The sequence below is a fragment of the Dasypus novemcinctus genome, chromosome 16 (genome assembly GCF_030445035.2).
Source record: "Dasypus novemcinctus isolate mDasNov1 chromosome 16, mDasNov1.1.hap2, whole genome shotgun sequence".
Lineage (NCBI taxonomy): Eukaryota > Metazoa > Chordata > Mammalia > Cingulata > Dasypodidae > Dasypus > Dasypus novemcinctus.
Genome location: NC_080688.1, coordinates 5922450 through 5947491, shown reverse-complemented (window position 1 = coordinate 5947491; position 25042 = coordinate 5922450). Strand labels below are relative to the sequence as shown.

Sequence of the window (25042 nt, the reverse complement as noted above, 5' to 3'; positions counted from 1 at the left end):
AAGTCGGGGTAACATATAACAGTGAAACCCATGGTGAATGATAGGCTCTGGTCAACAGTACAAATATGAGCACATTCTCTCATTAACTATAAAAAATATAATACTAATACATAATTTTAATAATAGTATGGTTGGTGGAAAAAAAAGCCAAATATATGCTATGCACTATAGATAAGATGATAATAATATAATGATATTCTTTCATTTGTAGAAAACATGCCACAACAATGTAAGATATTGATTGGTGTATTAGTAGTCAGATGATGTATGTGGATCCTGTATGGTATACATGATTCTTTTGTTTAATCACAATTTCTCAAATAAACAAAAATAAAGCAAAAGTAAAAGTTTGATATTAATGTATATGTTGAATTAATATAGCAGTAGTGTCAATTCACTAGAAGAGGTAAATGACTTGTTTTGGGTTATTACCCATTTGGAAGGAAACAACGGTCTTCAGTATTATTCCACAAATAATTCATCTTTAATGGGTTTAAAATATAAACTGTATACTGTCATTAAGTATAACTAAAGGGATTGGGGGAAAATGTTTAACACACATGATGGGAAAGCAGTAATATCAATTCTAAATAAATATTTCTTACAAAAGGACAGGAAAACAAATGCATAACAACCATATGAAATATAAACATCATCAACATTTATCAGAGTGTACAATTCACATAGTATAAATCCTTTTTTGCTAAAAAATGAAATTCAGTGTGCAGGAATATCAAAAGTAACATTGGACACAATTTATGTGTATGACACTAGAAAAAATTTAAAGAAACTGTCACAAATTGCTATGATAGATATGAGGGAAAGGGAACTTATATCATTTTTTATTTTTAGGAAATAAGTTCCTTTGTTGTTGTTGTTTTCTTCAATGATGCAAATACATATAATTCTATTGCCATTAATCCCATTCCTGGTAATTTATGAGGATGAAGCTAAAGCCCCAATTTTTTCATATGGTATATATGCTAATTACACTGTATTTCCTACAGCAAAGAAATGCCAAGAAAGTGTCATAGATTATGGTGGTGAAATCACAGGGGAAATGTTCAGAATTTTTGTCTTTCTTGGCACCAAAAGAAGTTTGGCTTTAAATAGTGACAAATATCATGAGCTTGGTTTAAATACTGGTCAAAGTGGTAGTTTTCTTCAATTGTTGGACTCTATGCTGGAGATCCCATTGGTGTGGACAATATGCTTCTCCCAACCCTAAAGGGAAGCCAAGAGAACCAGAGTTCACAAGAGAAACTCTGGTGAACAGCCTGCTGTGCCAAAATCACCCTATCTAATCAGTTCAAGGTCCATCTGCCTTTAGGAACTTATCAGAGTACAGACCCCATAAATACAACAATCTATTTCTACAAAGCACTGCATAGACACTTTTCTACCTTAATTCTTTTATTTCTTTTTATATAATTTTATTGATATATATTTCATACATGAACAAACATAAATAATAGCAAATGTTACAAACTTACAAAACATTCATATCATCATACAGGGCTCCCACATAGTACACCATCATTTCCTTGAATTGATGTAATTTTCTTCTTTGCCATTGCTGCAAAAATATTGCAATATTACTGTTAACTATATCCATAAATTACATTAATTATAATTTTCTATCACCAAATTCTTCATAATTTGTAAGAGTAACATTTTTATATTTATACAAATAATCACAATACACATCCTCCACAACATGATTATACATTCCTTAGATTTTTCTCTAGCTTTGTTTTATGTTCACAGACTACCCCTTTCAGCCATAATCACATTTATAAATCAGCAATGCTAGTTAAACACACTATAATGTTTAATAATCAGTTCCACTCATTTTAATGCTTTTACATTAAACCTTACAAAAAATACTACATATGTTAAGTGTCAGATCCCATTCTCAATTCACATTCTATCTCTTAGTGACCTATACTTGAGGTTATTTACATGAGATTACTCTTGGAATTTAGTGCATATCAATGACACCATAAAATATTACAATATTTGCCCTGGGGTTTATTTCACTCAGCATGATATGCTCAAGTTTCATCCATGTTGTCATATGCATCCTAATATAATTTCTTCTAATAGCTGGATAGGTGTCCATTCTATGTATTTGCCACATTTTGGTTTTGCATTTTCAGTTGAAGGGCATTTTTGTGAATAATGCTGCTATGAATATTGGTGTGCAAATGTCAGTTCATTTCCTTGATTTCAGTTCTTCTTAATATATTCCTAGTAACAGTATTGCTGGATCATTCAGCAATTTTATATTCATATTCTTGAGGTACTGCCAAACTGTTTCCCAGGGGCTGCACCATTCTACATTTCCTCCAATACAGTTTTCTGTTTTATTAACAATGGCCATTCCATAAGATGTAAAAGGGTATATCATTGTCATTTTTATCTGCGTTTCCTGAATAGCTAGTGATGTTGAGCATTTTTTACGTTCATTTTGGCCACTTGTATTTCCTCATTGGAAAAATTTCTATTTAAGTTCTTGCCCATTTTTAATTGTGTTGTCTTTTTATCATTGAGTTGTATGATCTTTATATAGCATGGATATCAAACCCTTATCAGATGTGTGGATTCCAAATATTTTCTCCTATTCAGTAGGCAGCCTTTTAAAATTTCTTGACAAATTCCTTAGAAGAAAAAGGTGTTTAATTTTGAGGAGGTCTTAATTGTCTATTTTTAAAATTTCATTACTCCTATTTTGCATGTAAGAATTAAGAAACCACTGCCTACCACAAGATCTTGAAGATGTTTCCCTGTGTTTCCTTACAGGAGTTTTTTCATTGTAGCTTTTATATTTAGGTCCTTGATCCAGTTTGAGTTAAATTTTGTATTTAGTGTAAAATAGAGTCCTCTTTCATTCTTTTAGATATGGATATCCAGTTTTCCCAGATCATTTGTTAAATAGACTATTCTGGCCTAGATGGGAAGGCTTGAAAACCTTGTCAAATATGACTTGAACATAGAGGTGAGCGTCTGTTTCAAAGTTTTTTGATTTAGTTCTATTGGTTGTTATGTCTATTTTTATGCCAGTATTGTGCTCTTTCTGCCACTGAAGATAAGTAATATGGTTTAAAGGCAATCAGTGAGAGTCATCCTACATTGTTCTTCTTTTGAAAGGCATTTTTGTCTATTCAGGTCACCTTAACCTTCCAAGTAAATTTGATAATTAGCTTTTCCATTTTTGCAAAAAATGTCTGTTGGAATTTATATTGGGATTGCACTGAATCTACTTCTTAATCATCCACAATTACAGAATATGTTCCTCAATGACGTTTGGAAATTATAGTCATTCATCAGCAAGCTGTCTCAGATTTCCAGGATTTTCTATGAATCTGCCAACATCTACAGCTGCCTCACATGCAGAAAGCTTCCTTTACCAGGCCTTCCTGCACTCCCTTATGTTTTTCACTCTGAATGCAGGGTAACTATATTGCTGTCCAGCACAAGCCTGAGATCATTTTCCCTTCTTCTTCCTGTAGTAACCAGTTTACGAAATTTATTTCATGAGAATATTCTCCCCACCTCCCCTTTCTATTAAATCATCTATCGTTCCAAGATTCCCTGCCCGCAGATAATCAGGCCCAACTTCCAATGCCTTCCTGTTGTTATCACATTATATAGAATGACTGACAAGGAAGGGTGTATGTCTGGCTCTATGCAAGCATAGGATTTCTGGAGTAATACATGTTTGCAATTTAAATATATAAATATAAGTTAAATATTATACCTTTTTATTCTTATTGCACATACGTATCAATTCTATCACATTATCACTATTTTATGATAAAATGTTCTGCCTTGCCATAAATTTAAGGAACATTATTTTAACAACTGCAGATGTAAATATGAATCCTTACCAAATTTCTTAAGAATGTTTAACGAGTGATGCAATCAGCCCACACCATCCTAAACACATTTAGGTTTGATAGGGCACAATTTGGTCTTTAGACTAAAACACACATTTTTTCAAGAACCTACAATAAACAGGCATTCAAGACTTGCAAGTGAAAGCATTTGGATTAAGTTTTGTGTACCCAAGTACAAAAAGAAATTTTCCTTTTAACCTTTACCATGTTGAAAAATAATAAAAAAGGAATTTCTGATTTTAATTTAATCATTAGTTTGCAGTTATTCTAGATGATCAATAAATATACATAGGTTAATATTGTTTGGCCACAATAAAATAATTTGTATTCCTCCCAATTTACCATGTTTTTAGCTTCTATTTAAAAAAACTTATTTTTTAATTAATCACATTCTCTTTTTTATTTTGCAAACATGACAGTAAAACAGTACTTCTTGCTTTTTACTGTGTTTCCATCTGTTTTTATTTTTTGCTTCAAAAAACCCCGATATATAAAAAGAATTATTTATAGTGGATTTTTTTTTAATGGCATGGCAATTTAGATATATGGCCAATTCCAAATGTGTATTTAGAGACTTGGGATTTATGAAATGGAGGAATTCACTCCTTTTAGACCATGCATGCTTATTTTGTAGGCTTAGGCATTGCTCAGAAGCCCATGTGGGTGACTAGGTAAGAGGTGCTTTTCTAGCCTCTGCAGGATGAAAGACAGCAACAGCCAGAGGGATTTCTCTGGTGGTACATGGTGCTGTGTTGCTCTTTTTGTCTCTGACTATGCTTGATGCTCAAATGTTCCACAGATGCCTTTATTTTTTATTTATTATGGAAGAACCCTACATGAATGCCTGAAGAACATGCGTTAGTATTGCCCAGAGGTTTTCCCAAATAATCTGCATGTCTATTCAACATAAAGTATATGCATTCATGATTAATATTAATTAACTCATTATAATCAGCATTTTTGATTACCCATTGGAAAGACATGCATTACTTATGTAATCTTTGCAATTACCCTGTGAAAACTTTTTTGAAAATATTAAAAGAGTATGATTATTGTAACCTTATTTAACATAGAAAAATTATAAGTTGACTAATAAGGGAAAAACATACAAATTAGAATGTGTTACTGAGTCTTGAAATTTTATTCTTAGGAAATTATTTAGTTTAGAATTAAGAATAGGATAGCACATGGTTTAGACTAATGCCAGTTTTTCACTTGGTCTGTGATATGTCCTATGAGATAGTAGATGTCATAATTAAATCTATTATGGTGCAATTTTTATTTAGAATGATGTAATCTATTGTTTATATTAATTCATTATAATAAGAAGGAATTTCATTAAAGAATACTTGTCAGATTCAAGAAAATATTTTCTGCTTTACTTTTAAGACTTCAGCAAAACTATCTCAAAAATCACTTTGATCTCAGTATATATACACATTTTCTCCTATAAAATTTTAAAAAGATGTAAAGGAAAGTGAATGTTATGTAACAAATTAATCTCATCTTCAATTTGAAGTAATCCAAATTGCAAGGACAAAATTTGACAGATTTAGTTACAATTTTTGAAAGCTTTTGTTAAGTAAAAGGTAGCAAAACATCAAATAAAGAGACAATGAAAGATACATTGTCCAATACATATCTGAAGTAGATATTTGTATCTGTATCCTTGAAAGCATATTCACATTACCCACAAATTATGAGAGTACAGATAAATTATCAGAATATATGATTAGATGGTTTAAACAACATAATAATAAACAGTAACTAAACATTTTCATCTGCATGGTAAACAAATAATAAAGCACAGCAATCCTTAAGTCATATCCTTATGTGAAAAAAATATTTTAAAAAATTGAAATCTAATTTACATTTTCTAAATGAACGCTTTCTTGTAATAATCAAGTGCATAGTTTTTAAATTTATTGAAGTATATCACTCAAACAGAAACAGCCATAAACAATAAGTGTATAGTAATAGTTGTGAGCTTATAAAACATCCAAAACATCATACAGGGGTCTCCTAACTCACCCTACCAACAATACCTTATATTATTGTGAAACATTTTTAGCTAAAGATTAAAGAGCATCCTCAAAATATTACTACCGAAAATGTATCTTATATTTGGTGTATTTCCCCTCAACCCACATATTATTATTATTTTGTATTATTTATATATGAACATATATAAACAATAAATGTATAGTAAAAATGAAGTTACAAAGAAAACATGCATAGCATCATACAGGGGGCCTATTACTAACACCTTGTATTATTGTGAGACATTTATTACAAATAATGAAAGAATATCATCAAAATCTTACTACTAACTATAATCCTTATCTTACATTTGGTGTATTTTTCTCCAACACAAATTATTATAATTTTTAAAATATGTTTCATGACAGAAGTGGTAAACTTACAAAACAATGATACATATGTGCATTATTCCCATACAACACCCCCTTATCAACAACCAACCCCATTTTGGAACATTTGTTACAGAATATAAGATCATCACACTATCACCAGACCCATGGCATACATATGGTAAACTCTTTCCATACTGCCCCATTAGCCATACAGTACTTCTTTTGCATAGATGAACATATATTACATTATTACCATTAGCCACAGTCCCCGTAGGTCATGCCAGTTGTATTTTCCCCATGCTTCTCCATATTCCCAGCACCCAGCAATAGTGATGCACATCTGCTCTAGTTCATAAAGGGCCCTCTTGAATTTATACTTCAACCACAGTTTTCATCCATTTCATGGTTTACTGTGTTATTCAGTCCCTAGATTATTTTCTAGCTTTCTTTCAATTGGTATTTACAATCCTAGACTACCCTTTTCAAGCACATTCTAATTTATAAACCTGCTCTTACTCACTATGATGTGTTACCATCAACTGTATACATTTCTGCACTTTAACAATAAAGTTAATTAAAACTTCTACATACATTAAACATCAGTAGTCCATCTCAGTCCTCCTCTTTTCTCCTTTAAGAATCCATCACCAACCACCAGGTCTTAAAGATATTTTCCTTCATTTTCTTTTAGAAGCTATGGTTCTTGCTTTTATAATTATTTTTTTGCTCCATTCTGTGTTAATTTTTGTATAAGATGTGAGAGAGGGGCCCCCATTCCTTCTTTAGACTTTGAATATCTGGGACCATTTGTTGAAAGAACTGTTCTTCCTGAGATGGGTGGGTTTGACAGGCTTGTCAAAAATCGCCTGATCATAGATGTGAGGGTCTGTTTCTAGTAACTTTGGTTCCATTGGTCTATGTATCTATCTTAATGCCAGTACCATGGTTTTTTTTTTTCCCCATTGTAGCTAGGTAATATGGTATAAAGTCTGGAAGTGAGAGCTCTCCAATGTCATTTTCCCTTTTTAAGATGTTTCTGGCTGTTTGGGACAACTTATCCTTCCAAATAAATTTGATCATCATGTTTTACCATTATATGAAAAATGCTGGTAGAATTTTTATTGGAATTGAATTGAATCTGTGTATCAATTTGGGTAGAATTGACATCTTAATGATATTTATTATTCCAACTCACGAGCAAGGAATGTTCTTCAAATTATTTAGGTATTTTTTGATGTCTTTTAACAGTGAGTTATAATTTTCTGAATACAAGTCCTTTATATCATTGTTAAGTTTATTCCTAAATGTTTTGACTATTTCTGTTGCTATTGTAAATGGAAAATTGTCCCCTAACTTCCTCTCAGATTGTGATGAGTATAGCTTCTCTGGCTTGTTTTTCTATTTACTGAATGCATTGAATATCTTTTTCCAGCCTTTCACTTTCAGTCTGTTGGTAATCTTCTGTCTGAGGTGAGTCTCTTGCAGACAGCATGTAGATGGCTCATATTTTCTTATCCATTCTACTAGTCTGTGTCTTTTGATTGGGGAGTTTAATTGAGTAATGTTCAATGATATTACTGTAAAGGAAGTTTTTAGTTCATCTATTTTGACCTTTGATTTTTGTATGTCATATTTTATTTTCATGACTCTTTTGAGACTTTTATTTACTTTTACAGTATAATCTTATTACTGGACTGTCTTCCAATCCTCTTTCTCTCCTGGCTTTTCTTTTCAGACTGTGGCCCACTCTTCAGTATTTCTTGCAAAGCTGGTCTCTTGGTTACAGCTCCCTCAGTTTCTGCTTAATTGTTAATATTCTAAACTCACCCTCATTTTGGAAAGACAGTCTTGCTGGATATAATATTTTTGACTGTAAGTGTTTCTTCTGCAGTATCTTAGATATATCATACCTCTGTATTCTTGCCTCCGTTGTTTTGATGAGAAATCATCACTTAATCTTGTTGGATATTCCTTATATGTTATGCATTGCTTTTCTATTGCTGTTCTCAGAATTCTCTTTGTTTTTGGCATTTTACATTCTGATTAGTATTTGTCTCAGAGTTGATCTTTTTGAATTTATTCAGATGGGATTATTTTGTGCTTCTTGGACATGGATGTTCATGCCCTTCAATAGGGTTGGGAAATTTTCTACCATTATTGTCGTCAAATATTCCTTTTACCCCTTTACTCTTTCATTCTCTTTCTGAAAGACCCTTGCAACATATATTTGCATAAGTTTTACTGTCATTTGTTACCCTGAGAACTTGGTAAATTTGTTCTATTTTTTCTTCATCTATTCTTTTGCATGTACATTTCCAGAGACCATTTCTTCAAATCCACCAATTTTTCACTCTTCTTCCTCAAATATGCTATTACATGATTCCAGTGTATTTGTATTTCATTTATTGAACTTTCATTTCCATAGATCTGCTATTTTTTGTGTATGCTTTCAATCTCTTCTTTCTGCTCATCCAATGTCTTTCTTTTTACTTTTATTTTATTTTTATTATCTTTTTAAGGATACACAGATCACGCAAAAAGTTACATTAAAAAATACAAGGTTCCCATATACCCCACTCCCCACATCCCCCACTCCTCCAACATCAACAATTTCATTCATTAGTGTGGTACATTCACTGCATTTGGTGAATACATTTTGGAGCAGAGCTACACAGCATGCATTATAGTTTATATTGTAGCTTACACTCTCTCCCAGTCCATTCATTGGGCTATGGCAGGAGATATAATGTCCTGCATCTGTCACTGTAATATCATTCAGGACAAATCCAAGTCCCAAAAATGCCCCCTTGTCATACCTCTTTTTCCCTCTCCCACCTTCAGCAACTCCTATGACCACTGTCTCCACATCAATGATATATTTTATTCCATTGCTAGACTCACAATAATTCTATAGTAGAATACCAGTAAGTCCACTCTAATGCATATTTTATTCCTCCATCTTGAGGACCCTGGGATGGTGATGCCCATTCCACCTCTAAAACAAGAAGACCTTAGATCCCACATGGCTGATGGATGGAATTCTCCTGCTTGCAGTTATAGACTCTTTTGGTTCCTTTGTGTGGTGACCATCTTCACCTTCTTTTTAGCTGACCTGTTTAAGCCCAATGAACTGCAGAATAGTTGTTGCAACTTTGCTGAGGCTTAGGGCCCAGCTGGCAAATGGAAAGTCCAGAGATTCAAGTCCCCTGGGCATACACCAATCCCAGCAAGAACCATAGGTTCAGAAGTGACAGAGTCATGTGTAGAAAAGTCATATATGAATCCAACTCCAGCATACTCAGGCACACAAATTCCAAAGTAGGGCACTCTGGTAAGCCACTAAACTCCAGAGCCATCTACCATGAGCATAGGCCCTGGGAATCTCCATTGCCCTCAGGAGCACCATTACCTGGGGTTATATCTCCTTTGATTCTCTCAGAGATCCTGCTGAGATGTGCATAAATGTGATCCCTCTGATGACCTCCCAAGTCATTTTGAAGTCCCTTAGTCATGTGAATTCATTTTACTTTAACATTTATCCCTTTTATTCAAGGTCTTTTTCTAGTTGCATCACCAGCCCATGCTTCATAGTAATCCCTTGGTGCCAGGAATGCTCATTCCTGGTAGTCATGCCCCATACTCAGGGGTAAGCTAATGCATTTATATGCTAAGTTTGCTTAGAGTAGTCACATTTGAGCATCATGGAGGCTCTCAGGAAATATTTGTACACATCTCATTGATTTCATTAAGGAGATTTTTTAAAATATCTATGATTAGTTGTCTTAACTATTTATGTCATCTGGAGGCTTGTCTTGTTCCTTTAACTGGGTCATAGCTTCCTGCCTCTTGTGCATTACAATTTTTTGTTTGTGACTTGGTATCTGGCTTACTTGATGTACTTATTCCATGTGCAGTGTCTCTCTTTAGGGCTTTCTGGCCTTCTCCCTCTTGCTGGTTGTGTAATAGCAGCCAAGGATGTATTTGTTGCTGTAAGCTGTGGAGGTTCAAGCTGCCCACATTTCCCAAGAGACTGAAATAGCTTCTACAACTTTCTTCTTTACTAGGGTTAGGGACAAAGCCAGAGCTGTGTGTAATAATCCAAGTTATGCAGACCTAGACTCTAATTGCCCAGAGAGACTGATGAAGCTTCATGACCCTTCCTCCTCTGTCAGAAGTAGGGATGGAGCTGTAGGTGTGGGCTCCAGTCTATGCCAAGTGAGACCAAAATTATTGCAGTTGCCCTTGTAGACGCTTGAGATTTCAGTCTGTGCCAGCCAAATTTGCCTGCAGTTACCCATAGAGGTGGGTACAATTCCTGCTGTAGGTGGTCCTGGGGCCTAGGCTAGAACTGCACTCCAATCTGGGTGAAAGAATCCTGTCCCTACAGTCACTGTGATTTTTCAGTTATCCTGGCCTCACTCATGCTGAGGGCAGAGTCAAAATGATGGCTACCAGCCTCTCTCCAACTTGGATAGGTTCAAATTTTTAGCTGTTCTTAGGGTCATAGTTTAGCCAGCTAAATTTCCTAATTAGTAGCTGAAGTTGGTGGTCAAAACTTTGTCCTTCCTTTGTTTTTGGGAAATGGATTTTCCAACTAGAGCCACTGAATATCTCTTGAGGCACATTGCTCCAACAGAGTAGGATGATCATCAGTCTTCATGGTGTGGCCTGCATTTTCCCAGAGAGGGTAGTGCTGGATCCCCAAACTTCCTCCCTGCTGGACGTGGAGCTGAGGCTTAGGTTAAAGCTGCAGTCACATTTGGATGGGAAAAAGCTGGTCACTACCAGCGCTGTGATTTTCAGTCTGCCCTGCTTTCCCTCCTGCCAGGGGCAGAGTTAAAATACTGGCTACCCGTCTCTTTATGACTTGGACAGTTTCAAACTTCAGCTGTTCTTATGATTATAATTTAGCCCACTGAATTTATTAATAAGTAGCTGAAGTTGAACTGTCTCTTACTACATCATTTTTAGGAAGTGGAGCTTCAATTTCCAGTCATGGAATAGCTCCAATGGTGGCTTGTGCCATCAGTGAAGGAAGGGCACCAGCCTCTGTGGCAGGTGTGATCTATGTACAAATCTACTCTTAAGATTGGTAGTCTACTCCCATTCTTTCAAGGACATTGCAGGATGTTCTTCTGATCTCCTGAAGCCTCAAACAGGTGCTTTAGATGGTTTTGGTTGATTAACTACCCCCTAGCATGAAGTGACCATATGAGCTCCTTATTCTGCCACTATCTTGCTGTTTTTTCCAAATATACACTAAATTTTAAAGATTTTTTGTGTACCTAAAATATATTTAAAAATTCAAAATACTATCAAGGAATAATTTCATAATGTTTTTTAAATAGTAAATGAGAGCTGTGTAATCTATAGTACTAATGTTTCAGGACAATAAGCATTTACATATATTTGTATGTTTATGTCAACCAAATGTTTCATGTAATAAAACATGTATAATTGTAGAAGAACATTAAGGAAATTAAGACATATATATGTAGTAGAAAGTCAGTTATCGGTCATCACAACAAAATTGTGATGAATAAGGAGAAACATCAAATATATGAAAGTAAAAATATGAGAAATTACGTTTAAAAGTAAAAATATTGTTTGAAAAATTTACCTTATAATTTATTTTTTTAAATTTTTGTTATATAAGATATTGAAGAAGCATAGCTACATTGGGATAAATTTAAGCATCACTAAAATTAATATTCATTTCATTATTAAACTTGAATCATAGTTTCTCTCCTCCTTTGGTTTCTTTTTAATACTGTACTTTTAATTTTCAAAGGAGCTTTAGATTACATAAATGTCACATCAAAAATATAGGGAATTCTCATATGCCCCATACTTTCTCCCTCCCACACTTTCCTCCTTAACAATATATTTTATTAGTGTGGTACATTTGTAATAATTGATGAACACATATTGGAGCATTGTTAACAGCCACAGTTCCCATTATAGGTTGGTTTGACCAACACAATTTTATAGGTTCTTGATAACTCTTTGGCACAAAACTTTAACAATAATTTAAAATTTTCCTTTTACATAAAGCCCTAAACAAAAATATAAAAGGAAAGATAACATCCCATAAATCGAATGAGGAGAGCAAGATTACCACATTTAATTTTGAAATATCTTATCAATAAATAAATTCATCTAATACATAAATAATTATGTATCAATAAATAATTCATCTAATACAGAGAATAAAAAATGTATCAGATATTCTATAAGGTTTTAGTAATTTGAATTAGTGAGTTAATATGAGAATAGAATTTATGGGATAGTTTTTTTTTTATTTGCTTTGTTTTATTTTGATAAACTTGGTAACAGTAATATTTTCTAAGCAAACATGTTTCTTTATGTCATATAAAAATAACAAGGCAGCAGACTTGGCCCGGTGGTTAGGGCATCTGTCTACCACATGGGAGGTCCGCTGTTCAAACCCTGGGCCTCCTTGACCCAATGTGGAGCTGGCCCATGTGCAGTGCTGATGCACTCAAGGAGTACTGTGCCACGCAGGGGTGTCCCCCCATAAGGGAGCCCCATGTGCAAGGAGTGTGCCCCATAAGGAGAGCTTCCCAGCACAAAAGAAAGTGCAGCCTGCCCAGGAATGGTGCTGCACACACGTAGAACTGACATAACAAGATGATGCAACAAAAGAAACACAGATTCCCGTGCCGCTGACAACAGGAGTGGACAAAGAAGACACAGCAAATAGACACAGAGAACAGACAACCAGGGTAGGAGGGGAAGGGGAGAGAAATAAATAAAAATAAGTAAATCTTTTTTTAAAAAAGAGCTAGAATTCATCTTATAAGTAACACAAGAAGGTGGTTAGAAAAAGGGTCCATAAATATAGGCATTCCTATAAAGGTTCAATAACATGAGGAAAGTATAACTTTTTCTGCTCAAAGAAAATTACTAATGAAGCATTGCCCCCTTTTTACTCTTAAATATGTTCTTGTACATTTTTTAGAAAATCTGAATGAATGATGAGTATATTTGTAAATTATATCTGCTATAGAAATAAAATTGTGATACCTTTTACTTTTTGATGAGCTTACCCTCAATCAACATGCACAGAGCTGTCTTCATTGCCTTATTTCTTAGACTATAAATGATGGGATTCAAGGTTTGGGGTACCATAGTGTAGAACACAGAAATCACAATGTCAGAAATAGAAGGATATGCTGAAGTTGGCTTTAGATGTGCAATAAAGCCAGTAGTGAGAAATAATACAACCACCACCAAATGTGGAAGGCAAGTGGAGTAGGCTCTTGACTGGCCTTCTGTTGATGGAACATTCTTGACAGTGCAGAAGATGTAGATGTAGGAAACCATGATGAAAATAAAGCAACAGAAATCCAAGGTCACAGTAATAATAATGGGCACAATTTCTCTTACTAAATTTTCTGAGCAAGAAATAGCTAATAATTGTGGGATGCTACAGAAGAACTGATGGAGCACATTTGGACCACAAAAGGATAAGGAGAAGATACCAGCTGTGTGCATCACAGCAGTCAGACCCCCACCTAACCAAGCCACAGCTGCCATGTGCATGCATGTGTCCATGTTCATGATGACTTCATAGTGCAGAGGATGGCATATGGCTGCATAGCGATCAAAAGACATAGCTGTGAGGAGGAAGAGCTCTGCAACTGCCAATAAAACAAAGAGAAAGACCTGCATGACACAGCCAAGGAATGAGATAGAGTTACTGTGGGTCAAGGCGTTGACAATAGCTTTGGGGACTGTGGTTGAAATGAGGCAAAGATCCAAGATAGATAAATTCTTCAGGAAGAAGTACATGGGTGTATGGAGGTGCTGGTCCATAGTTGTAATCATGATAATAAGTATATTCCCTATCAGGGCCCATAGGTAAATGAATGCAAATAGCCCTGAATGCAAAATGTACAGATTTTGATTGGTAGAAAATCCCATGAGAATAAATTCTGTCACAGCTGTTTTATTTTTCATTACTGCAGGAATAATGTGATAAAAAATAAATAAAGAGACAAAATAATATAACATCAACAAAATCAAGTCTCTCAACTGGTAATGCCACACTTGAATTAAGAAAATATTGCTTCCACTTAGATCCTCTTTACAGTATTGGGAATCTGTAATTTTTGGTTCATTATTTTTCTGTAATCAATTTAATTTCAGTTCATATATATCTGTAATTATAATATTTTTCAAAATGATTTGATGAAATATGCCAAATGACTGAACGGTTTCTACTGAATTTTACTAAAACCTTCCAACACTCTAGATAAATCAAAATTGATCAACTAACAACTGGTAAATTGTGTCCTAAGCTTACTGTCCCTATATTCATTCCAATGATGGATATAACATCCATTTCTACAGAGCTTCTGAGGGTTTGAGCTGTAAATGGTTCTGAAAAAAATGATATAGGTATTATTGTCCTTTCTCATCTTTGCTATAAAAACTTTAGCCTACTTGTGTCTATAGAACATTCAATTTAGAGCTACTTACAAATTTCAATATTTTAATAAGGAATTTTGCTAATGTATATATATGTATATATGCATATATATGTATATAGGTGTATGTGTGTGTATATATACCACATCATAGCCAAGACTTTTATCATTTGTGGTCTTAAACTTAGGGTTCTACCTAACCTAACCTAGTTATTGCAGAAATCAAATATATGACCTGAGATTTTTGGCCACATATTCATCAAAATATTTACTTTTTAATGTCCTCTCCTCGTTATTGCTCACATCTAATAAGTTAATAATTATGTTTTCCCCACAAGCTCTTTCTTTTTATTAACTCTTGAACAACTAAAATTCATGGCATTATCTACTCACATCTGAAATATTGCAATTATTTTATGATATTTTCATATCAGCTATACTGCCACTTCCACATGCTCCTGTTCCTCCCATTAGATTAATACAAACTATGTATCAGGTTTGAAGGATGATGAAGAGTTGGAGCAAAATTCAGAGAGTGTCAGAGTGAAAAAATGCTGCAGTTGGTGATTCCTCATACAATGATGGGTTGATGCCTTCTATTTGTACAGATTTCATTCTTTAATATTTAATATTTAAATATTGAAGAATGTAATTTACAGTTCAACCTCCCACACTACATCCTTTAAATCCTTCTTTTAAAGGTTTTGCCTATTTGCTTCCCATGGTGGTAGATAGAGAAAAGGTCACAGAGAAAATATTGGTCACTGGATTTAGGATAGCTGTGAAATTAAATAATTTATGTAATATCTCTAATTTAATATCATCAGATATATTAAAGGAAAAGTATCACTATGTGGTACTACAGGTAAAAAGAATTGGAATGTGTTCCTGTCAAATAGGTAAACATTTTGAATGATTTAAAAATGCTTATAATGATAAATTTGAATTAATATCTATGGTGCTGTTCATTAAAATATTGTGCATTATTCATTATTAAAATTCACTCACTGTCCATGAGTGTTTGAATAAAAAATGTTCATAATCATAAATAGAAATATTTCTAACTTATCCATTCTTAACTGTGTATTTTAATGTGAGGGAAATAAAATAGGAAAAATTACTGCAACAAAAGTTTCTTTATCATTTTTTATTCCATTACCTTCCAATAATGTTTTAAGGCTGAAAATTAGTATGTTTTTATAAACACAGCTTCATGATTTTTATATTCCTTCCTTTACTGCTTTTTATGAAATTTTCATTAATTGTTATGTCATTTAATATTGGATATGATTTCAGCTTATTGCACATAATGGATCACCCATTTCTCTTTATTTGCACTTCTGAATAAAGGTATAATTAATATGCCAAGATTATTAAAAATCATAACTCTTTTGGTACATTGAAAAATTAGAAGGTCAGACAAAATATATAATATGACACTTTTATATTTTATTATTTTTAATCATTTGGTAAATAAAGATTTTTTGCCACTATTTTATAACTCAGTTTACCTTTACATTTAAAACAAATTTTCTTCTAAAATAAGGACTTACTAGTATCCCTCCAGTCCTTGTTCAGAAAGTTTCCAGCTGTCTTCTGAAATTCAGGGCTAGTGAAATTAGCTGACCACAAGGACAGAAGTAGGTTGTGAACTTTAATTTCAATAGAGATCATAGAATGTGTTTATTTCTCTGAAAATTCATATGATGCTCAGATAATCAGAGTCTTCAATGCTGTTGTTGTTGGCAGACTCAGGAAAATTATGAGCTTGATCATTTTACATCTATTGCTGCTCTCTCATAGGTTTGAACATTGCCCAAGAATTACAATTTATCAAGCTGTTTAATTCCAAAGGGAAAATAGGCTACATTTGTCTCCATTGACTTTCTTATTTGGTACCTTCTAATGTAAAATATTACTGAGTAATTAGTGGATCAGTAGGTCATATTTGTTAATCTGTTAGTGGCTTGAACATTAATAGACAGAGCTATAATTTCTAGCTTCTATTTCTAGCTTCTGATTACTCATTCATCATTTCTTGAGTAGCTCCCATTAGCTCTGCATCAGTAAAATCAATGCAGCAAGTCAAAGTCCAGATGAAAATATGAATGCCATTGTCTTTCACTAGCAAGATTTGCTTTGGAGGGAGACAAAGATTTGTGATGATCAGATGAGGGAACCTACTTGGGGACAGTGTGACTGGCGGAAGGTATATAAACAGCCCATCTCAGCTGTATGACAGTTCCAAGTGATCAGCAGAGGGCAGTGCAGGCCTCAAGGGAGCTGGAAAGGCAGAAGCAAGGAGGTGATGGGTGAGAAAGGAAATGAGGAAAGAAGTTTCCATCAATAGACTCTGCTCTCCTTGGAAAGTATTTTTAATGTGTACTCTGTGTGAGAGGAAAACCCAGGATTAAGTAGAGAAGTGATATGATTCCAACTTCTATTTGAACTTGAGCACTCTAACAAAAATGGACTGTCAAGAGAGCTGACTGGAATGGAGAAGAGAAAACATTTAAAATTAGAAAAAAGTCAGCACTACACCTGATTTAAAGTTGTGGGGTTGATGGTCTTGGACAAGTAAGATAGTGGTACAATTGGGAGAGTAATAAAGATTCTGAGTATAATTTTATTTTGAAAACTTAAGTACTTGTTTTTGTTTTAGAAATATCAAACTTTATTTTTATTCTTCCCAAAGATAACATGTTTATTTGTTCAGATTAGGATATTATTTTTCAGCTTTAATTTTTTAGAGGAATTAGTTTTAAACCTACAATTCTATAACAAGCACAATAAATTAGGAATGCCAAAACAATCAAGAAGGAAACATGCATTCCAGATATGGAAGAATTCAACCCTCTGTATGATTTCAGCATAGATTGAGTGACGAAAATAAATAGGAACTTGGTTTTCCTATTTTTTTTTTTTTATTTCTCGACACTCACCCCTCCCAGGCTAACTGCATGTAGTATAGGTTTTTCCACTAAAATTCACCATTATTTCTAGTTTCTTTTTTTCTTCTTCTCAATGTATGAACTTAGAGGAATCGTTCTAATAATAGTGTTTTGGAATTTTACTTCTATACAAAATGGTGTAAAAACTTTTTTTTTTGATTTACAGCCTTTTTTCCCCCTCTGAATCATTTTTCTGAAAATTATTTTCCTTCATTCTGAATGATCTTATTTTATTTTTTATAATTTCACCCTTTCCTATCTCTTTCCACTTTCCAGAATTTTAGTAAATGGATTTCTTTCCTTGATGTTCTTTTTCAAACTTTTTCTATCCAATTTACAATTGCTTAAATAAATACCTTACTACTTAGAAATGTGCCTCAATTCTTCATCCATCAGTTATATGGCAAAATTTTATTCCTGATACAGAGTTTACATATATTAAGAATACTACCTAATGACCTCCCAACTCTTTTGAAGTCTCTTAGCCATATAACTCATTTGTCTTCACCATCTGTTCCTCTTATTTAAAGTATTTTTCTAATTGAATCACCAGCTGGTGCCTGGTAGTAATCCCTCAGCATCAGGCACACAGAGTCAAGAGCATGCTGAGGGGAAGTTAATGTATTTACATGCTGAGTTTGACTTGGAGAGTGGCCAATTTTAGCAAAATGGAAGCTCTCAGGAGGTAACTCTAGGTACTCTTCAGCTCTAGGCATAGTTGAAATTTCAAGCCCACAGGCTCTTAAGCATAGGCATCAGAATCAGAGGCCCATACTGGAACATCCTTCTTCACTGGTCTTTGCCCTTGCACTAGGGACGGGGGGATATTGCTGCTCCATTGGGGAGTGCTACTGATGTGGGCTTCGGGTGGGAAGTTGTTTGTCTCTTCATAAATAACCTTAACCTAAGCTGTCTGTCCTGATTTGTGGGTGTGGGATGGTGAGAGGCTGCAGTCCTGCCCTTGGTGACCACGGCAATGACTCCAGTCCCAGGAGGCCATTTAGCAGTGCAGACTCTATATACATACCAGTCAGTCCAGGGAAACTCTGCATCCATGTGGAATCTGAGCCTCCTCTTGACATAGAGGTGCAATGGACACAACCAATCCAATATCCACATAGAAGAGGTGGCATTGGATTGGGAAAAGTGGACATGGTGACTGATGGGTATGGGGAGAGGCAGGAAGAGATGAGAGGTGGGGGCGTCTTTGGGACATGGAGATGCCCTGGATGGTGCTTCAGGGGCAATCACCGGACATTGTAAATCCTCACAGGGCCCACTGGATGGAATGGAGGAGAGTGTGGGCCATGATGTGGACCGTTGACCATGAGGTGCAGAGGTGCCCAGAGATGTACTTACCAAACGCAATGGATGTGTCATGATGATGGGAACGAGTGTTGCTGGGGGGGTGGGGTTGAATGGGACCTCATATATATATTTTTAATGTAATATTATTACAAAGTCAATAAAAAATAAATAAATAAATAAATTTAAAAAAACTTAAGGGAACTTGGACTTGGCCTCAAATGGAAAATATAATATAGCCTGTGCATAAATTCAGAATCATCTAGTTCTGTATCCAAGTGCGCCCAGTCTCTAGAAATCCAGTTATATCACGGGCTTTGAATGTTCAGAAAGGATGTAAGACTGAATGAATATTCAAGGTTGCATCCAGGCGGAATGTGGGCAAGATGTTAATTCAAGCTCACCTGAAATGCGGGCGATATATCTGGTACTCAGGCAAAGACTTAACTAACAAAGAACGTAGTTTTCTTTGATAAAAGCACCATTTGACTCCCCACCCTGTATAAAAGAAACTTGGAAATCTTGTTCGATGCTCGGGGTTGAAACAGAAAGCTCCCGAGTCTGGCTGGCTATCAATAAACCATTTTTTCCTTCTTAAAATCATTCCTGAGTCCTGGTCTTTCTATACACAAATAATTGAACCTCACTTTAATTATACAACACTACAGAGTTCCCCAGAACGGGAATTCAGGAATCCTTCAGTTGTTGGGTTGTAAACTCTAACTCTATGTCAATACCCAACAAATGAATCTATCATAGTTAGTGTTGATACTGAAGGAAACAGAGACACATAGGTCCATGGTCATGACAGATGACTCTGGAGTTCAGTGCCTTACCAGTGGACCTTACTTTGGAATTTGTCCTCCTGAGTGTGATGGAATTGGACTCACATGTGACCTTTCTACACATGTGACCTTGTCACTTTTACTGACCCTGTGGTTGGCACTGGGGTTGGTGGCTGCTCAGGAGACTTGAATCTCTGGACTGTCCATGTGCCCTCTGGGACCTGAGCCTCAGAAAATTTGAAACATCTACTCTCTTGTTCATTGGACTTACTCAGGTCAGCTAACAGGGAGATGAGGATGGTCAACTACTGCATCAAGGAACCAAGAGAGTCTACAATTTCAAGCAGGAGAATCCCATCCATCAGCCATGTCTGATCTATGCCCCTTCTCAATTTAGAGGTGGAGTGGACACTGCCATCCCACAGTCCTCAGGAAGGAGAAAAAATATGGATTAGAGTGGACTTACTCATATTCTATTATAGAATAATTGTGACTCTAGCAATAGAAGAAACTGTATAATTGATGTGGAGACAGTGGCCACAGGAGTTGCTGATGCCAAGGAGAGGAAAGAAGAGGGGTCATATGGGGGCATTTTCAGGATTTGGAGTTGTCCTGAATGATATTACAGGGACAGATGCATGACATTATATATCTTGCTATAACCCACTGAATGGACTTGGAGATAGTGTAAATTATAATCTATGCTGTATAGCAATGCCCAAACTGTATTCATCAAATGCAATGAATGTGCCACACTGATTAGAAAGAGGTTGTTGATGTGGGATGAGTGGGGATGATATGGGCTATGGGTGGGAGGCTCTTTGTCTCTTCAGAGATAACCTTAACCTAAGCTGTCTGTCCTGACTTGTTGGTGTGGGATGGTGAGAGGCTGCAGCCCTGCTCTTGGTAACCATGGCAATGACTCCAGGCCCAGGAAACAGTTTATCAATGCAAACTCTATAAACTTTAAATATTCAGGGAAAATGCAAACCAAATGTGCTAAAAACTTACCTAGAATGTATGAAGCCCATGCTAAAAGCTTACCTAGGATGTGGAAGATATATATGCTAATTCAATTTATTGAACACTAAAACAAAGAATGATTTAGCCCTTCTTCTGTATAAAAGGAACTCAAAATTCTTGTTCGGGGCTTGGGTTTGAAAGAGAAAGCTCCCATGTCCAGCTGGCTGTAAATAAACTATTTTTCCTTCTCAAAATCATTCCTGAGTCCTGGCCTTTCTATACACAAATAATTGAACCTCTCTCAAATTCTACAACAGGGGTATATAGGAAACTCTCATATTTTTAATGTAACATTTTCTGTGATCTATGTACCTTTTTATAAAGGTAATATAAAGGGAAAGAAATAAATAAAAAGAATGATATTTAATTATCTGAAATATTTTATTAATACAACTACTCATTTGAAGGATTCTCCTCTTTTATTTTTTCCAAGAAATCAGTTGCTCTGGACTTTTAGTTTTCCTTCTTTAATCTGTAATGCTTATTTCCTCTGGAGTTCTTTGATCTTTCATTATTATTTTTCTTTTGATCCCGTCTTTAAAGTAGAGACTTTCACAAGCACATTGCAATTCTACCGTGTAATTTCTTAAATTTGGCGAGGTGCATGGACTGGTCTTTTTATCTTCTGAACACCATTGATCAAGGATGAAGAGATTTTAAGGGGTTTTAAAAAATTGACTTTTATAAAACATCATAAATATAATATTTGTATTCACTGAAAATTCTTTTAAAATGTAAATCTTTCATGCCAAATTCCTTCTTTACCATGCTTTTTGACTCCAGGTTAATGCTTCCACATCTACAATATCTACATTTGTCTACTACTAGGAAAACTAGTTTTTTTTTAACTCTGGAGGAGGTAAGCAGGCATAGAGTTTTAATCCCTTCTTTTATCTCTCTTATTATACAAAGAACCTCATATATCCCCTCTGTAGTAGCTTCTTTTCTCCTTTTAATTATGTTTGTGATTATAAATATTCTGTAAACTTTCCCATTTTATTGTTTTTGGAGAGAAAATAAAGATAAATGTTTTAAATGAATCAAAACCGTTTCATTTAAAATATGTTTTATTTCATTTAGTTGTATTTTTCTCAGAAAATGCACACAAAACATTTAATAGTTTCATGAAATAAAAAACTCAGATTTTTACATTTAGACCTGGTGATATAAGGAATATTGTGCAATAATAGCTTTCCAAATATACATTTCATTTTTGATAATTTGCAATGAATAAAATATGAAACTTTGCTTCAAGTTATGTATACTGAATAAATATAGAAAAATATGGAGATACCTGGGCTTTGAAGGCAGTAGTAAAATTGTAGATTCAAATTATATGCAAAAATCACAGCAGTGTTGACGTTGATGTCTAAATATATATCCTAATAGCCAATAAAAATCATACAATACATACATGTTTTAACTCAGAGTTTGCTTTTCAATACTTTATCAATTTTTGAAGAGTGCAGACCATGTATTTTGTAGAATATCTGTGAATTTAGAATTGTGAGTGTAAGAAGTGGAGCTAGTGAAAAGGAAAGAGAATGGTTGAGAGCTAGGTGGAAAGAACACGTGGTAGGAGACACTGAATAACAAAAATTACATGACCTCAGTGATATGAATTAAGCTAATTGAGCAGTCACACAGCTAGAGTCTGGAAGATAGGTTTATAGGAAAAAGAAAGGGACTAGAGGTTTATGAACAAATGCACATATGGACAAAATCTATGATAAGGTGGAAAACTGTAGCTGTGCAATGGATGACTGTGACAATGGTGCAGTGATGCTATTGGATTTACTGGTGCTGCTCTGTGTTGGTGTATGGTGGGGGCCTTAGGTTGCACTATCCATGGAACTGGGGTAAGGTTGGGGAAGAAGCAAATGTCTTCTGGAAATTTTCAGGTCTGTGGTTAAAACTACAACACTGGGAATATTCTTTTGGCAAATATGGTAAGGGTAGGTTACTGATGTAGGGTGTTGGATGTCTGGAGGTATATGGCAGGATGCACCTGGGGCAAGCTTCTATGGAATATTCAAGTGTTCATCTCATCCTACTGTGTTATATTAGTGGGTGAAAACTCATGCAACAAGCAAAAAAATATTAAATTCCTATCCTGAGAAGTACTGTTATTTTCTCAAAAAGAGGGGTAAGAGTCTCTTGAGAACATGGGCAGTGCCTAAAAGAAGGAAACATAACAATATGTCAAGACTTCAATATTATTGCAAGAAACTTTGAATCTTAATCTTCTCAAACTTAAACTTAGTGATTACTGTAGTTCCCAAGGGGAAAGGGAAGAATAGAATAGATGGAATATAGGATATTTTTAGGGCATTAGAATTGTTCTGCATGATGTTGCAATAATGTATACAGGACATTTTAAATTTCATCAAAATTATAAAATTGTACAGTGGAAAATGTTAGTCATAATGTTAAATATTGACCATGGTTAGTAGCAATGTTTTAATATTTGTACATCAATTTCAACAGATAAACCATCTGCATGTAAAATATTATTAATATGGGAGAGGAGCAAAGGGGGAGGGAATTGGGTATATGAGAATCCCCTACATTTTATATATGAGTTTTCTTGAAACTAAAGTTTCTTTGAAGATAAAATTTAAAAAAATAAGACACTGGGAAATATGTAGGAGAAAATATCATTGTACATACAAGGCAACAGATCTTACAGTGATGAAACCCATAATGTCTGCATTTTTATATTATTTCAATTTTTAAAATATTTTGTCTTTTATTTATCTTTAAAACTATTATTATTTCATTTTCCTATCAATTTTTTTTGGTTATTTTGTTGGCTGCAATTTTGGAGAGATTTTGGATCACATAAGGGTCACAACTGTGGCAGGGGAAGATAATTGGTGTGGGATGTTGGTGCTGGGGGGACTAATTGAAGTAGGTTCATCTGGGGAATATCTTTAAAGGATATGAATGTATCTAAATATCTAAATATGTCAAGGGTAAGTTACTGGTGCAGGGCATTGTCATGGTGGATGAGGATCCACACAATAATTAAAGAATATCAAATTCTCATCCTGGTGAGTTCTGCAACATTTTCTAATGGAAGAGTAATAATGCCTTAAGTAAAGGGTGAAGCCTAGTGAAGGAGGACAGTCTATTGCAATGCACCATTGATATTGATGATTGTAATTATGAACCTTTGCTTTGGAAATTGAAACAACCTAGTGTTATATGTTGCCTAAGGATTATTTACTGAGGGTCTCCTTATTGCTCAAATAAGGCCTCTCTCTAAGGCAAATTCAGCATATAAAGTCATTTCTTTCCCCATATCATGGGACATGACTCCCAGGATGAGGGATTATTACCATTGCTAATTAGGAATGCACCTGGAGAAAGACCTTGACCAAAAGGGGGAAAGTGTATCTACAAATAAATTTTTATGGCTAAGAGATTTCAACGTGAATCAGAAGTTCATTCCATAAGTTACACTTATGTATATCTCAGCAGGATCTCGTTGACTGGCATAGTAAATATTTCCTCAAATAAAGGGCCTCCTGAGATCTATAGACATATCCAGAATCTACTGACCACTAATACCTTATATTGTTAAACATTTTTAACTAATGATTAAAGAGCATTCTCAAAATATTGCTACTAATCAAAGTTTTTTCCCCCAACCAAACCTATTATTATTATATTTATATCATTTATATAAGAAAATGCATAAACAATAAGTGTATAGTAAAAGTTGTGCACTCAACAGCAAACATTCATAACATAATAAGGGGGTCTGATACATCAAATCTACACCAACACCTTGCATTGTCTTGAGAAATTTGATACAAATTATAAAAAATATTGTCAGAACCTTGTTACTATTTATAGTACTTATCTTACATTTGGTGTATTTTCTCCCAAACCACCCTATTACTATTCTTAATGTGTTTTCATAATAGAAGATGTAAAGTAGCAAAACAATCCTGCACATATGCATAATTTCCAGAAAACACCCTTCTATCAACACACCACACTGTGATTGTGATGAAACATTTGTTACACATTATAAAATAATATGTTTGTTACCACTTCATAAGTGTATATTTGTCACACATTTTCCATACTGTTCCATTATTAAAACAGTATATCTTTGGTATAGATGCAAAAATATTACTTTATTACTGCTAACCACATTCCATAGGTCACTCCAGTTGTATTTTTCCCATGCTTCCCAACATTCCCACCACCATGCTATAGTGATGTACTTTTGGCCTAGCTAAC

At 34.5% G+C, this 25042-nt stretch overlaps 1 protein-coding gene across 1 annotated transcript; it reads right to left on the bottom strand.

Annotated features, from left to right (window-relative positions):
- Nucleotides 1-13321: 13321 nt before the first annotated feature.
- On the bottom strand, nucleotides 13322-14254 carry LOC101443811 (olfactory receptor 14A16-like). Its single transcript, XM_004460177.2, has one exon. The coding sequence runs from the start codon at nucleotides 14252-14254 to the stop codon at nucleotides 13322-13324; it is 933 nt and encodes a 310-aa protein (XP_004460234.2).
- Nucleotides 14255-25042: the final 10788 nt, after the last annotated feature.